Below are 16,699 nucleotides of genomic sequence, written 5' to 3' on the forward strand. Positions count from 1 at the left end.
TGTGTTCCCCACACCTTCGCAAGCACATACGACGCGGACACGAGATAGGGCCTTTTCGGTGGCCGCCCCTAGGCTGTGGAACTCCCTTCCGAGTGAGGTACGATCAGCTCCCTCCTTGCCGTCTTTCCGGCGACAAGTAACGAGTTTTATTTCAGCGGGCATTTGGGATAGAGAACGACCAGGATTAAGTGTCATAGGTTTGGTGACTACATTATATGATTTTATTATTTTAAATTGTCCGCTGTTTTTAACCTATATTTTATGGTTTTAATTTTTCTCATAGTTTAATTCTTTTTTAATAGTATATTTCTGTATGTTTTAATTGGTGTTGTTTTTACTTGTAAGCTGCTCTGAGTCCTATTGGAAAAAGGGCGGGGTAGAAATAAAGTTTATTATTATTATTATTACTTCCGAGTAAATGTGCATAGGATTGTGCTCTCAGGCTGTAATCCTGTGCCTACTTACCTGGGAGTAAGCCCCATTGAACACAGTAGGGTTGACTTCTGAGTAAATGTGCCTAGGGATGTACTCTCAGACTGTAATCCTATGTACACGTCCTTCAGTGTAAACTCCATTGAATTCAGTCAGATTTATCACTGAATAGCCACGCAAGATATTGCACTATAAAAAGCGGCTTAACTTTTGAGGCAACTCCAGGCTTTCTGTTAGGGCAGCCCTGAAGCATTCATGGCAAGTGAGCTCAACCCCAAATTGTTTTATTTATTACATTTGTATCCCACCCACAAAGGTGTTCACAGCAGTAAACGTGATTCTCAGCCCTGCACCACCACAAACCTCTGATGTAAGTTAGGTGGAGAGTGACTGGCTCAAAGGCCCCCTTCCATTTTATCCTCACAACAGCTCTGGGGGGTAGGCTAGGCAAAGATTGATTAGCCCAAAGGACCCTCCTCCATTTTATCCTCACAATAGGCTTGTGAAGTAGGTTAGGCAGAGGGTGACTGGCTCAAGGACCCGCTCCATTTTATCTTCACAATGACCCTGTGGGGTAGGCTAGGCAGAGGGTGACTGGCTCAAGGACCCCCACCTCTTTTTTTATCCTTCAGATAGCCCTGTGAAGTAGGCGAGGCAGACAGTGACTAGCTCAAATATCCACAACATTTTATTATTTCAATCAATAACCCTGTGGGGTAGGCTAGGCAGACTATGACTGGCTCCAGGGGTACCCTTCATATTACCCTCACAACAGCCCTGTGAGGTAGGTTGGGCTGAGCGATACACTGACTGGATAAAATGGGGAGGGGGAAAACCGTGTATGCCACTTTGAGTACTCTGAAGTGTGACGGTAGAGCATCTGCCTTGCATGGAGAAGGTCCTGAGTTCAAGCCTTGGCTTCTCTGCATAGGGCTCCTGATACCAGGCATGAAAGTCATTTTTCTTGTGATAATCCGATGTAAGACACTTTGAGAGCCTCCCTGGGACCTAAAATAGTATCTCAGTGTTCTTTAAAAAAAAATTGTTGTAAAGTTTTTCAAATCCATGAAGTAAGAGGACATGATGTCCAACATACAAAAAAGCAGCATGAAAGGGGAGAGTGGTAGCTACTGAGAAGAGTCATCTCTGTGGCTGGCTCACCTTCTTTCACTCTGATTGGCTCCAATCAGCAGGAAAGGACAAGGAAGCCTGTGAGAAGACTCTTCTCAGTAGCCAACACACTTCCCTTTCATGCTGATTGGCTTGTAGGATGCTGCTAGTCAGTGAAGGTGATACAGAGCTAGGCGGACCAATGGTCTGACTTAGTACAAGGCAGCTTCTAATGTTCTTATGCTTGTCCTATGAAGGAGGTCCCAATCCCCATGTTTTGCTTGAACATCCACACCACACATTTAAAGCATATGGCTTCCCCCAAAGAATCCTGGGAACTGTACTTTATCCCATACAGAATGACAATTCCCAGCAGCCTTAATCAACTACAGTTCCCAGGATTCTTTGGGGGAAGCCATGCGCTTTAAATGCGCAGTGTGGATATGACCTGTAAACATATTTTGAAAAAAAAAATACAAAAAGTATGGGCTTTTTTAAACGTGGCTGCAGCCTGCAACAATTAGCGGAAATAGGCATGTTCATATTGATAGGGCCATCGGGATGTTATGGGTTTGAGGGTTAAGATAGATTTGTTATGAGTCCCCTTCCAGCCTCTGATTTGGAACCCTGCACCCGGAGGTGAGAAACCTGCTCCGCTGGTCAGATGAGTCATTTTGGTTAGCCTAATAGAGTGGCTGGTGGGCTAATGGGTTTATCAAGTGCCCATTAACTGGGCCAGGGAGATCCTGTTGTTATGGGAACTCTTCAGGAGAGGGGCCCCCACAAGCCAGAAGAGAGGCTTGTGTTTTTGGTTAGTCTGAGAAAAGGCTGGGAACTGGAGACAGGCAGAGAGGCTGGCTCCCTGCACAATGGCTTCAGGATCTCCTATGGAAAAGCAAGATCTACTGGGCAGCTGATGCCTTGAACCCCTCCATTTTAAGCTCAGGTTGGAATGTGTGTAAATAATAAACCATAATATTTCATAAAGACACCACAGACTCTGCTGACCTTCTTTCCAAGGAAACCAAACCCTGGGCAAGCGCAGGGACCCGGACCCCTGTAGATCTCTCACGGCTCGGAGATTGGGGTGACATGCAACAGGGAACAAAATGGCTATGCTCAGGAGAGGGGCAGACAGAAACTGAAATGTGGCATAAGAGGCCACCCACTGAAATGTCACTACACGTGACAAGCCACCCACTTAAACAATGGGGGGGGGTGAGAAAAGCACCAGCAAGCTTCCACACCAGCCATGACTGCAGACATATAACAGGTTATTTTTACTCATCGGATTTTCCATGGTTAAGGCGATAAAATGGAGGGCAGAACCTTGGCCAGTCACTCTCTCCATTTAATCTACCTCACAGGGTTGTTGGAAGGATAAAACGGAAAGGGGAAACATTGGACCAGTCACTCCCCCTCAGCCTGACCTACCTCATAGGGTTGCAGTGAGGATGACATGGAGAGGGAAACCGCTGGTCACTAGGTGGTTCTAGATGGGGCTGGGACTTTATTTGCACAGAATCAGGTTATTTCTGCACCGTCCGGTAAAATTATCCCATCACTTCTCTCCCTGCAAAAAGTTCAAGAAGCAAACCGCAGGATAACAACTGCTAGCTGGCAATATTGTATAACCCCCTCAAAGGAATGCAGGAAGCTGCCTAATGCTGAGTCAGAGCAATGGTCCCTCTAGGCCAGTACTGTCTGCACTGAATGGCAGTAGCAATCCAGGGTTTCATGCAGGCAGGGGTCACTCTGCTTGGAGATCCCATTGGGAATTGAACCTGGGGCCATGTGCATGCACAGCAGATGCTGTAACCACTGAGCTACAGCCCCTTCCCTTTGCACATGTCAGAATGAATGCTCAGTAAACAGCCCATCTGGAAGCTCCAGCTCTCAGCCTAGTCTACCTCACAGGGCTCTTGTGAGCATAAAATGAGGTGAGAGTACCATGTCCGCTGCCTTGAGCTGCTTGGAAGAGAGAAGGGATATAGGTGTAATTAATAATAATATAGTACAAGAAATGTTGCAACCTTCTTAAAATGGGAAATCAAAATTAATGAGGACTAGAGTCCAGGTGTTACGTTTGTTGTGGTAGAGATTTAACTTGATTAGCCCCACAAAAACGCATTGCTTTTTCTGAAGTGTTCACACAGTAAGTTAATGTGAGAGAAGGCAGAGGCAAGAAGGGTTACAGTAACACGGCCACCGATCACATGGGCGAGATTACATTCGAACCCACGACTTGAGGTCCAACCTCTTTCCCTCTCTTCCCCTTTCACTCTTTTTTAGCCCGCCTCCCCGCTTAGCAACGGCTGTTCCATCCCAATTGGCCCCTCCCGGCAAATTTCTTTGATTGGAGGAGAGCCCAGACTTTGGACCAATCACAGGGAGCCACGGGACTCTCTTTGGCCTGTCTGGTGTCGGAGGACCGCTCCAAGCGGGGATGTTTGGGCTGTACCACTTTAACACTCGAAGAGAGGGGTGTGTGTGTGTGTGCGGAACAAAGTACCTGATATGAAACCTTGGGGGATAAAAAACCAATTCTCCTTTTTAAATAAATAAATATATCTTGATGAGAACGAGTGAGCGGAGAATGGGTAGAAAAGGATGGGAAACAAAAAGAAAACATCCCTGAGGGAAGCGCTTGGTAGCTCCCGGGAAGTGAGGTGTCAGGTGAGCGTCGGGGCTTCCGGTTAGGCACTGAAGAGAGGAGCTGGTGCTGGTTGAGGTGGTCGCGCAGAGGCTTCCGGGGTTGCCGGGTTTGGGTGAGTTGTAGAGGCGGTGGGGAAGGCCGGGGTGGCTGTTAGCAGAAGAGGGAGGGAAAGAAAGAAGCGCCTAGGCCCAAGTGGGCGGGGCAGCTGTCGTGGTTGCCCGACGGGAGGCGAGGCCTTATCCCCACCCGTGGTCAGTTTCCAGGCGAAGCTGCGTGGAAGGGCTGCAGCCCGGTGGTTTAAAGCAGGGAGGGGAGCCTGGACTCCCATCATTCTTGATCTTTGGCCATGTTGGCAGGGGGCTGATGGGGACCTAGAAAGCTGCCTTGTACTGATTCAGAGCGTTGGTCCATCTAGCTCAGTCTTGTCGACACGGACTGGCAGCGGCTCTCCAAGATTTCAGGCAGGGGTTTCCCTCCCACCCCGACTTGGAGATGCTATCGGAGATTGAACCTGGAATCTTCTGCATGCAAGGCAGATGCTCTGCCACTGAGCTGTAGCCCTTCCCATACATACATACATATATACATACATACATAGGGATGTATGGATCTGTCTCTATAGTGGCAGACCACTGTTCCATCTAGCTCGGTATTTTCTACTCTGACTGGCAGCAGCTCTCCAGGATTCCCCCCCCTACCTGGATATGCTATTGGGGATCCTTGAACCTGGGACCTTCTGCATGCAGAGCAGATGTTCTACCACTGAGCTACTACCCTTTCCCAAAGACATAGGAAGCTGTCTTATGTTGAGTAAAACCATTGGCCCATCTAGCTCAGTGTTTTCTAAACTGGCTGGCAGCGGTGCTCTTCAGGGTTTCAGGCAGGAGTCTTCTCACAGCCCTAGTTGGGGATGCCATTGGGAATTAAACTTGGGACTTTCTGCATGCAAAACAGATGGTTGACTGCTGAGCGGTGCCCTTCCTTTAAGACATAGGGAAAGAGAAAGCTGCCTTATATTGAGTTAGATTGTTGGTCCATCTAGCTCAGTATTGCCTAGTTTGACTCCCAGCCTACCTGGAGATGTTGGGGATTGAACCTGAGATCTTCTGCATGCAAAGCTGGTGCTCTGTATTGAGCTACAACCTTTCTGTAGAGTCTAGCAATATCTGAAAAGCCAGAGGTCCCCCATCCTTGGCTGCCCATTAGCTAAAGGGCCAAGTTCAAAGTTAGTTTTGGTGTACAAAGCCCAATGAAGCTTGGGACCAGGATGCCTGAAAGATAGGTTGTCTTACCTCTTATATACCCAGTTGATCATTGTGCTCTGTAGATGAGGGCCTCCTGCAGATACCATCTTATTGTTCCCACAGCATAGAAATCAAGCCTTTAGTGTTGTGGCACCTAACCTTTGTCTAATAATTATTAGACAGGAACCATCTTTGTTATCTTTTCAGCACCTACTGAAGGCTTTCATCTTTCAACCAGCCTTTAAGCAGAGATCTTATCCCAGTCTGCACCTGTACTGGAATTGTTTTTTAAGATGTTTTAAAAGTTTTTTTAAAGATGTTTTTCTTTAATATGTTTTAAGTTATTTTGTTTTTAAGATGCTTTAAAGTGCTTTCAGGTTTTTTTTTGTTTGCCGTCCTGGGCTCCTTCTGGGAGGAAGGGTGGGATATAAATTTAATTAATAAACAAATATTAAGCATATTGACGGCATGTGGAAGGTCTCAGATTCAGTTTCCTGCCTGAAACATTGATGAGTGCTGCCAGTCAGTGTAGACAAGACTGAACTTGATAGACTGAGAATCTGATGTGATATAAGGCAGCTTCCTAGATGGTTGAAGGAGGGTGGGTTAATGGATGCATGTAACTGATACTTTACATTTTGTTTGTGACTTATTGGTGATAGACATGTGTGCATGAATATATCACGTATTGAAGAAGTAAAGCATAGTGATCTTAATTTAATTTTAGTTTGTCATTTTATAAGTGGGACTTGCAGCAAAATATACAAACACAGCAACACCCCACCACCACTAACAGGAGTGCTCCTTTGTGGTGTTCCAGCCTGCTATTCCAGGATATTCCCATATGACAGTCTGCGGCTGCTGCTGACCTCCAGTCCTCATTTGGCTGCTGTTTTTCCTGAAACTTTTTGTTTTTGTGTTTGTATTTCTGCCAGTCCTGGAGTTCCCCTTAGCAATGGCGATAACATCTCCTTTCTTTCTCAAAGGCCATGTTTTGGTTGCATTCTGGCTCACACCAGCTCAGTTTGCTGCTCAGATTGATGTGATTTTACCTCGCTAGTATTTGCTTATCTGATGTAAACCACCTAGAGTGTATGAAAATGTGGAAATGCAGGGTATAAATCAAAGGTGATGTGCAGAATGTAGTAATACATAACATTTAGCTATGATTGTCTAGTTGTTATCCTTACAACAAACTTGTAAAGCCTGTATTGTTACTCTCCATGTTGCGTATGGGGTTTGAGGCTGAATTTGAGAGAAAGTGGTTTGCCAAGGACCACTTACTAAGCTCAGGCAGAGGCGAGATTTGAACTGGGGACTTTCTAACTTGTAGCTTGATCTCTTCACCATTACTCTTAACGGCCAATTAAAATGCCACATGTTGCTTGTCTAGCACGTTTAAGTTAAGTTTGTTGCACACATGATTTCTTTATTATTTTTGTCACTGATTTATAACATAAAATCAAATAATATAAAGTCATGTGAGTAAGTAATAAAATAACAAAAATGGCAGAAGCAAGTTAAAACTGCCTTATCTTGCTCCCCCATTGAGAGACTTTTACTTCTATGCACATAGTTGTTTGTTGTTGTTATTATTATTTCAACTTGTATCCTGCCTCTGTCTGTTTTCGCATACCCAAGGCAGCATACAACACGTAATCGAATAATACTGAGATAAAATCATGTTTAAAAAGAAGTAACAGGAGGTTAAAGTTGCCATTTGCTGCTTCCCCAACACAGTTGAGATTTATTGGCTGGTTGATGATACCTAGATATTTATTATTACAATAGTTGTTTATATGGAGCCATAGGATGCTTTGTGAGGACTTCTTCCCTGCCCCTGAGGGGCTTTCCATCTAAAAACAGACACAAAGGAGAGAGTGGAGGAAAGAGAAAGGAAACTGAGGCAGGGCATAAAGGAGAAGGATCTGCAGTTGTTTCTCTTTTCAGTAATGGTATGGTGGTGACAAGGGGATATTCCAAAGGTTTTTTGGAAAAGGTGGTCTTTGAAGAGTGGGTTTGAAGGAAGTAAGAGGTGGCCTCACATGGAGGTGTTGCGGGCTGCAGTTCCAGGGAGAGAGGCTGAAGTCATTTGAGGGAGCAGGAGACCTTCAGGGTGCTGAGGCTGGTGGAACTGGTGGAGGGAAAGCCACAGAAATGGGTGTGTTGGGATATAAGAGCAGAGTGATAAGGAGGGCACAGTCTCAAAGGGCTGTCAAAGAAAGGACGAGAAGTTTGTGTGGAATCCACAGAAAGGAAGCTAGGATAGTAGTGCACATATTAAAACAGTTTTACACCACTTTTCTATTCTGAAAAAGATTCAAAGCAGCTCACCTTTGTCATAAAACAAAAATATTAAGAATGACCAGTCCAGTCCAGCTAAAATAAGAAAATTATCCAACATCAGCACAGATCGTCAGTGAGCCAGCTTCCCAAAGGCCTTGTTGAAAAGACACATTTGCACTATTCACTGGGAAGCCAATGATGATGAAGTCAAGTGGGCTTTCTTCATAACAGTATTGCATGTCTCAGGAGTTATGACCGTCAGAGCCCCCTCCTCCATCCCCGCCCACCAGATGATTTGAAGCAGGGCCTCTTTTTTTTTTATTTGAAGTACTTATACCCTGCTATTCAGTCAGAAGGATTCCCAGAGCAGCTTACAGATCAGTGAAAATGCCACAGTCCCTGCCCTCGTGCTTACGATTAAAAAGGGGGCAAGACACAAAAGGCAAAAGGAATGGTGAAAGAAGAGGAAAGCAAGCAAACTCAAGTTCTTAATGTTACAGGGTGCTCTGTTAATCATGTTGGAACAGAAACCGGCTTCTCGCAATTCGCAACAGGCCTTGGCTGAGAAATGGCCTGGCTACTAGACTTTCCTCTAAGTGGCTCCAGCGTAAGCTGAATGGCCTTGCCAGGTAGTGCCTTGACCTTCTGGGGTCTAGCTGGAATTTGCAAGCTTCTTGTCCCTGCCACTGTGGCAGGTAGACTTAGGGAGCCCTGTTGATACCATCAACCTCAGAGCAGATGGCGTTGCTGCTCTTCCTCCTAGGGTAGTTGGTTCTGAAAGCATCGGGGAGCAGCAACCCAGGTGGCGAAAGCCGCTTCGGGTGGAGATGGCAGTTCCTCACTGCACAAGATGGACCCTTAACTGGATCCAATCGGGCCCCTTTTTATATTCTTGATGCGTGATTGTGTACTCCTATTGAATGCCCTCTTCTTCCAGCAACCATCTGAGCTCATGGCCTTTTTTTGTTAGCCTACTGAGCACATTGAACTGGCTGTGGCAGTTCATTTTTTTTTTTTAAGAAAGTATATTTAAGCTCATTGCAGCACTTCATGGAAAGTGGGGGTGTCACAAACTCGCTATATGTGCCTGTGAAAGTGGGGAGGATACACTGAAGAAAGCTTGAGGGTTTGTGGTACGGAGCACACTCGTGTGTCTCTTTAAGTCAGGGTAGAGGAGAGCCTGTGGCCCTCCAGAAGTTGCTTGACTGCAACATTCACCATCCCTGACCATCAGCCCTGCTGGCTGGGGCTGAGGGAGCTGGTGTCCAACATCTGGAGAGCCACAGTTTCCCCCCACCCCTGCTTTAAGTATGTAAGGGGGTGGGGGGTTTGATGTGTTTGGCGTGAGCTTCCCTCTTTCAAGAAAAACCTCGCATGGATGATTATTTCTGCTTATTTATTTATTATTTCAATTTATATACCGCCCTTAGCGAAATAGCTCTCAGGGCGGTGAACAAACAAAATAAAATACAATATATCATAATAAAAATACAAAAACATATACAAACAAACAACGAAAAGCACAGCAAAAACAAAATAAATACTACAAAAATTAAAATACAGATTAAAAGATTTAAAAAGTTAAGAAGATTAAAATGCCTGGGAGCATAAAAAGGTCTTTACCTGGCGCCGAAAAGATGGAAGTGTAGGCGCCAGGCATACCTCTTCGGGGAGGCTGTTCCACAACTCAGGGGCCACCACAGAAAAGGCCCTAGGTCTCGTAACCACCCTCCGGGCTTCCCGATGGGTTGGTACCCGGAGGAGGGCCTTAGATTCTGAACGAAGTGAACGGGTAGGTTCATAGCGAGAGAGGCGTTCCACAAGGTATTGAGGTCCCACGCCGTGTAAGGCTTTATAGGTCAAAACCAGCACCTTGAATCTCGCCCGGAAGCAAATAGGAAGCCAGTGCAGATGCGCCAGGACAGGTGTTATATGCGAAGACTAACTGGTCCTCGTCAATAATCTGGCAGCTGCGTTCTCCACCAGCTGAAGCTTCCGAACTGTCTTCAAGGGCAGCCCTACGTAGAGCGCATTACAGTAATCCAATCTTGAAGTTACCAGAGCGTGGACAACGGAGGCGAGGTCGTCCCTGTCCAGATAGGGGCGTAGTTGGGCTACCAGACGAAGATGGTAAAACGCATTCCGTGCCACCGAGGCCACTTGGGCCTCGAGAGACAAGGAAGAGTCGAGAAGAACCCCCAAACTACGTACCTGTTCTTTCAGGGGGAGTGTAACCCCATCCAGAACAGGGTAAGCATCCACCATCTGAGCAGGGAAGGCGTTCACCAACAATGTCTCGGTCTTGTCTGGATTGAGTCTCAGTTTATTAGCTCTCATCCAGTCCATTATCGCGGTCAGGCAACGGTTCAACAGACTCACCTGAGGAAGATGAAAAGGAGAAATAGAGCTGCGTGTCATCAGCGTACTGATGGCAACGCACTCCAAAACTCCTGATGACCGCACCCAGCGGCTGCATGTAGATGTTGAAAAGCATGGGGGACAAGACCGATCCCTGGGGGACTCCACAATGGAGAATCCATGGTGTCGAGTGATGTTCCCCAAGCACTACCTTCTGGTGACGATCCGCGAAGTAGGAGCGGAACCACTGCCAAGCAGTGCCCCTGACACCCAACTCCGTGAGTCTCCCCAGAAGGATACCATGGTCGATGGTATCAAACGCCGCTGAGAGATCAAGGAGAATCAACAGAGTCACACTCCCCCTGTCCCTCTCCCAACAAAGGTCATCATACAGGGCGACCAAGGCTGTTTCAGTGCCAAAACCGGGCCTGAAACCGGATTGAAACGGATCTAGATAATCGGTTTCATCCAAGAGCGCCTGGATTTGGCTGGCAACCACCCGCTCCAAAACCTTGCCCAAAAAAGGGACATTCGCCACCGGTCTATAGTTATTCAGATTAACTGGGTCCAGCCTTGGTCTTTATTTCAGTTTGCAGGACAGGGTTTTCTTTCGCTTCTCTCTCTGGAAATGCCAGCCTTGACGCTTCCCCTTGCTTCTGGTCAATATAGCCATCTCAGCTTGGTGTAAGTGGATGCATATGCCATCCAAATATCCTGGTCGATATCCAAACGAAATTGACATCTATAAGCGCACACCACCATAGCCCACCTACTTTTACTTCTTGCTATGTAGACCCACAGGGCAATTTGTCTGCATTGCTACCCTTCAGTCTGTTGGAAGGTGGCGAAAGAGAAAAATAAAAATTCCTCCAATGCAGGTGGATTATCTATCTGAATAACAGCCCCATATACTAACTGCTGTTGCCTCCCATCAGCTGAACGTTTGCTAACTGGTCAGTCTGGATCAGAGGAGGGAGAACAAAGAATGCTGCAGGCTCTCGTGAGTTTGTGGAAGGATGTGAGGGGGAGTTCTCCGTAGGTTTATGGCAAGGGATAGCCAGGGTGGTGTAATAGCTGGAGCCAACCCAGACCAGGGAGATGGGGGTTCAGATTCCACCAGCCACGTAACTTGCTTAACAGTCCTGCACCAGCTGCTACATCTTTGCCTGATTTATAAGGCTGTGGTGCAGGTAAAATTGGGGAGGTGTGTTTGTTTGTTTATTTAAAATATTTCTGTCCCGCCCTTCCACCCTACAACAGGGCACTCAGGGCGGCTACAATAAAATCGCACACATATATAATAAAATACACAATAAAAACACAAAACATTACAGTAAATTAAAATGCATAAAATACTATTAAAATGCATTATGCATATTTATTTATTTATTATTAAATTTATTAGTCGCCCATCTGGCTAGTTGTCCAGCCACTCTGAGCAGCGTACAGATAAAACAGTAACTTAAACAATTAAAAGTTTAAAAACAGTACAAACTTAACCCGTCCCAAAAGCCAGGTCTTCAGGGTCCGGCAGAAGCTCATTATAGACGGGGCATGGCGTAGATCATTTGGGAGAGAATTCCACAGGGTGGGGGCCACTATTGAGAAGGCCCTCTCTCTAGTCCTCACCAGTCTAGCTATTTTAACCAGTGGGATCCAGAGAAGGTCTTCTGAGGCTGATCTTGTTGAGCGGCATCCCTGTCGATGCTGGAGGCACTCCTTCAGATAAGCTGGGCCACAACCGTATAGGGTTTTAAAGGTTAAGACCAACACCTTGAATTGGGCTCGGTACACAACCGGTAACCAATGCAACTCCTTTAACACAGGAGTGATGTGATCTCGCCGGCGGCTGCCTGCAATCAGACGCGCCGCCGCATTCTGTACCAGCTGTAACTTCCGAACCGTTTTCAAGGGTAACCCCACGTAGAGTGCATTACAGTAGTCTAGGCGAGTGGTGATCAGGGCATGTACCACCGGTGGGAGCAGATGATTGGGAAGGTAGGGGCGTAGCCTCCGTATCAGATGGAGTTGATACAGAGCTGCCCGGCTCACAGCCAAAACTTGAGCCTCCATGGACAGCTGGAAGTCAAGAATGACCCCCAGGCTACGGACCTGGTCTTTCAGGGGCAAACGTACCCCGTTAAGCACCAGGTCTATATCTTCCAACCTACCCTTGTCTCCCGCAAACAGCACCTCGGTTTTGTTAGGATTCAGCCTCAGCTTATTCCTTCCCATCCAGCCACTCACCGACTCCAGACACTTGGACAGGCTTTCCACAGCCAACCTTGGTGAAGATTTAAATGAGAGATAGAGCTGCGTGTCATCCGCATACTGATGATACTGCAGCCCAAATCTCCTGATGATTGCTCCCAGCGGCTTTATATAGATATTAAAAAGCATTGGAGAGAGGATCGAACCCTGTGGCACCCCACAAGTGAGAGGCCAGGGATCTGAAACCTCCTCCTCCAGTGCTACTCCTTGGTATCTCCCAGAGAGGAAGGAATGGAACCACTGCAATACAGTGCCCCCCACTCCTAACCTCTTCAGGCAGTCCAAGAGGATAGCATGGTCAACGGTATCAAAAGCTGCTGAGAGATCGAGGAGGACAAGGAAGGTGCATTCGCCTCTATCCCACGCCCTTCTCATATCATCTACCAAGGCGACCAAAGCTGTTTCGGTCCCATGCCCCGGTCTGAAACCTGACTGAAATGGATCCAGATAATCCGCTTCTTCCAAGTGTGCTTGCAACTGCTTAGCCACCACCCGCTCAACTGCCTTGCCTAAGAATGGCACATTTGAGACTGGGCGAAAGTTGTTCAGATCTTGAGGGTCCAAGGAGGGCTTTTTTAAGATTGGTTTTATTATCGCCTCCTTGAGCACTGCTGGCATTATTCCCTCTTCAAGCGATGCATTTACCACCAGCTTGATCCTCTCCCCCAGTCTATCTTTGCAGCTCATAATGATCCACGAAGGGCAAGGGTCAAGTAGGCAGGTGGTCGGCTTTAGAGTTGAAAGCACCTTGTCCACTTCATCAGAGGGAAGAAGCTGAAACCGATCCCACGCCACCGGCGCAACACTGATCACCTCTGGCTCACTCCCTGTATCCACAGTGTACGGAATATCACTTTTAATACGATCGATTTTATCCGCAAAGTGTTTAGCAAACTCGTCACAGGAGACCTTGTCATGTTCCACCAGTTCTGGAGCAACCGGACTGACCAGGCTCCGGACCACTTGGAACAGTCTCCTGGGACAACACTCTGCAGATGCAATAGAGGCAGCATAAAAATCCCTTTTTGCTGCCCTTATTGCCACATGATAGGCTGCAGCAGCAGCTCTAACATGTGTTTGATCGTCCTCAGAGCGAGACTTTCGCCACTGGCGCTCTAGCCGTCTCACCTCCCGCCTCAGAGTTCGCAACCGTGGGGTAAACCACGGTGCCGTCTGAGTTCTATTCAGGGGGAGAGGGCGTTTTGGAGCCACTCGGTTTAGTGCCCCGGTGATCGCGGCATTCCAGCCCTCCACCAGGGCTTCAGCCGAGTGGCTGTGTGCTTGCTCCAAAGTATCCCCAAGCGTATTCAGGAATCCATCAGGATCCATCAGACGCCTGGGGCGGACCATCTTAATGGGCCCTTCAGCCCCACAGAGGTTTTGTGGCAGCGAAAGGTCCATCCTCACCAGGTAGTGGTCTGACCATGACAAGGGGGTGATGGATGTATCCCCAATTTTCAGACCACTCCCCTCCTCTCCCGAGACAAACACAAGGTCGAGTGCATGACCGGCTACATGGGTGGGCCCCATTGAAATAAGGTGCAGCTCCCAGGAAGCCATGGTTTCCAAGAAGTCCCGAGGTGCTCCAGTGAGACTGGCCTCCGAATGTACGTTGAAGTCCCCCAACACCAAAAGGTTTGGGGACTGCACCCGCACATCCGAGACCACCCCCAGCACCTCGGCCAGGGAGTCTGTCGTGCAGCGGGGTGGACGGTACACGAGCAGAATCCCTAGACTGCCCTTTGGGCCCAACCTCCAGTACATGCAATCTGCCACCTTGGTCTCATAGAGTGGGGGTCTGGTGAGAACCAAGGACCTTCGGTAAATAACCGCCACTCCCCCTCCCTGACTACCGACCCTCGGCTGCTGTGCATACGAAAACCCAGCCGGGCACATAGCAGCCAGAATAGGAGCAGAAGCTTCATCCAGCCAGGTTTCCGTAATACATGCCAGGTCTGCGCCCTCATCCAGTATCATATCATGGATGAGAGATGTTTTTTGGGTGACAGACCTAGCATTGCACAGCAGCAATCGAAGGCCGGAGTATGGAGTCAAGCATCCCGCAGCTATCTGTTGGTTCCAGGCAGGCCTGGAACGAGGGACAGATATTACACATCTCTCTCTGGTTCCTCTTACCTGACATGACCTGCCCCTAGCTCCCCTCCAGCATCTGCTGCTCAGCCTCGGTATACATTGGCCTCCCACCCTTTCCCCCTCACTCCCCTGTGAGTAGCACATGCCCCAATGTCAGCTTCCGCCGCCCTTGAAACCACCCTCCCAGAAAGTGGCGGCGATGGCGATGATAATCCACCAACAGCAATAGCAGCAAGTTTCTTTTCCCTAGGTGTAATGTTCTCCTCTTCCTGCCAGCCTTAGGTCTTCCAGAGCACCTCAGCCAGCTTATGCATCCCTCCAAGAGGGATAGATGGTAGCGATCAAACCAAGCTGGCTGGGTATCTGATGGCCGGTCTCGCAAAGTACTCATGTGCTAGGCAGAAGTCCCACAGGGAAGGGCAATGATCTAACAGCAGCAGCAGCTGTAACTCTCCTTCCCTGGCAGCGATATTCTCCTGCCGCACACCACCACAACCAATAGTGGGGGGCGGGGTTGGCTTGTCTGACGAACCTCTCTTCCCCACGGGCCAGATAGCGTAGGACGGCAGTAGCAGCGACGGCGGTAAAGCCTCTCAGCTGCCGCGCCCATCCAGCTGCCTGAGATCAGGCAGACGGGCTGGTAGACTTCCTCGCGAGTCATGGGCGTTTCCCAGCATGGCACAACAGACCGGTGGTGAAGTAAATGGACCCGGTTACTCACTCAGAGTTCGTTGTTCCTCGTCGTCCACACCTGCCCTGCCCTGCTTCACCTTCTGTTTCTAGCTTTGCCTCCTCCACCGCCTGCAACTCGATACGAACAAGGCTCCAATAACGACGGCGTTATCAGCGGCAGCAGCGCCACGCAGTCTTCTCCTCCTCTCTGTAACTTCCTGTTTCTCTCTCCTCTGCTGACCACCTTGTAGAGGTGCCTTTCCTGACATCACGTATGCTGCATTTAAAGGCTTCAGCACTGTTCCTAAAGGTGCAGACACTACAATCCCAAAAACCTTCATCAGCTGCAGGTTTTGCTTGCCTTTTTGGCCTGGTCGGGCTCTTCTTGTCACCCATGGTCATACAAACATACATTCATGTTCATACACATATAAAAGAGTGAGAATAAAAGAACTTAAAAGATAAAAAACTTTCAACAGTGTCAGGCTGACCCGTCAGTCCCAACCAAAGGCTCTCCGGAACAAAATAGTTTTTACAAGTTTCCGGAAGACCATCAGGGAGGGAACAAAGCGGGCTTCTTGGGGCAGGGAATTGCAAAGCCTGGGAGCCACAATTGAAAAGGCTCTCTTTCCTGAGTTCCTGCTGGGATGGATGTGATGAAACATATAAGAAAGGAGCCCAATTTGGTATGGAAATAGTTTTGTTGCCAAAAGACCTGGACTCTTGAGTGGCTAAACCAGGCTGCTCCTTTAGGGTGACTGACTTGTCTAAGCTTCTGACCTTTACTTGAGACGTTTCGCACTCGACACTATCGAGACAACTTGTGACTTGTTTTGCAAGAGCTCTAAACTGACTTTTATTGTGCAGCCTGAATTTTTCCAGGATGTGATTGGATCCCCACCCTGAAATAGTGACAGTTTGGAAGTGCCCAGAATGTCGGTTCTGGAGTAGAGTTGCATGCACTTTAAAACAAAAACACGCAGGTCTGGCTGATTGCAGTAGTTGGGGTTCAGAAGGAATTTCTCCCAGGTTGGAGTGGTTAATGACCCAAGGTTGGGTGGAGGAATTGGGTTACCTTTTCTAGAAATGGTTGCCTCAGGTAGGAAATATTGAGAGCCACCAAGGGTGGGAGACGCAACTCAAAGCTAGAGCACAGTCCGCCAGGAAACTGTCTTGTCCAATCTTCATTAAGATGGACTGCTCTTGTGCAGGGGGAAAGTCCTGATGGATTGTGCCCCATTTTTATGCTGTTTGGATTCTCACCTGCATGCACCAAAACAGTCCTGGGCTTTTCCTGTAAGGCGTACAGCTTGGTGTACACATCTTGGAAACAACAGACTTGCAGGCTTCCAGAATGAACTTCCCTAGCCTTTGCGGTTTGCTGTAAATATTTCCGGGTAGAGTTGGGCAGCCTGGTTGTATTCCAGGCATTCCTGCCGGAAGTGTCAGTGGGATTTCTTGGCAAGTAACCTTATAATCAGCAAACAATCTTCTCTGTAGGTATGCCAAAGCCCTTGTGATTGAGCGGCTGTATTACAGGGTGTGCTATGTCTTCTTTGATCCTGCCAAATTTGTT

General features: G+C 47.9%; 1 protein-coding gene across 5 annotated transcripts in view; it reads left to right on the forward strand.

Moving 5' to 3' along the window:
- SYVN1 (synoviolin 1) overlaps positions 1-16,699 on the forward strand; it is a 52,063-nt gene that overhangs the window by 206 nt on the left and 35,158 nt on the right. The window contains exon 1 of one of the 5 annotated variants that reach the window (XM_061605690.1): positions 17-97. The exons of 1 other annotated variant lie outside the window; for it this stretch is intronic. Coding sequence is in view for 1 of the 4 variants with exons in the window: in XM_061605687.1 (XP_061461671.1) it covers positions 4,153-4,218 (66 nt within the window). In the remaining 3 variants the exon portion in view is untranslated. 3 more of the 5 variants (XR_009759930.1, XM_061605687.1, XM_061605688.1) reach the window with 3 other exon arrangements.

This window comes from Rhineura floridana, chromosome 22 (assembly GCF_030035675.1).
Source record: "Rhineura floridana isolate rRhiFlo1 chromosome 22, rRhiFlo1.hap2, whole genome shotgun sequence".
Classification (NCBI taxonomy): domain Eukaryota; kingdom Metazoa; phylum Chordata; class Lepidosauria; order Squamata; family Rhineuridae; genus Rhineura; species Rhineura floridana.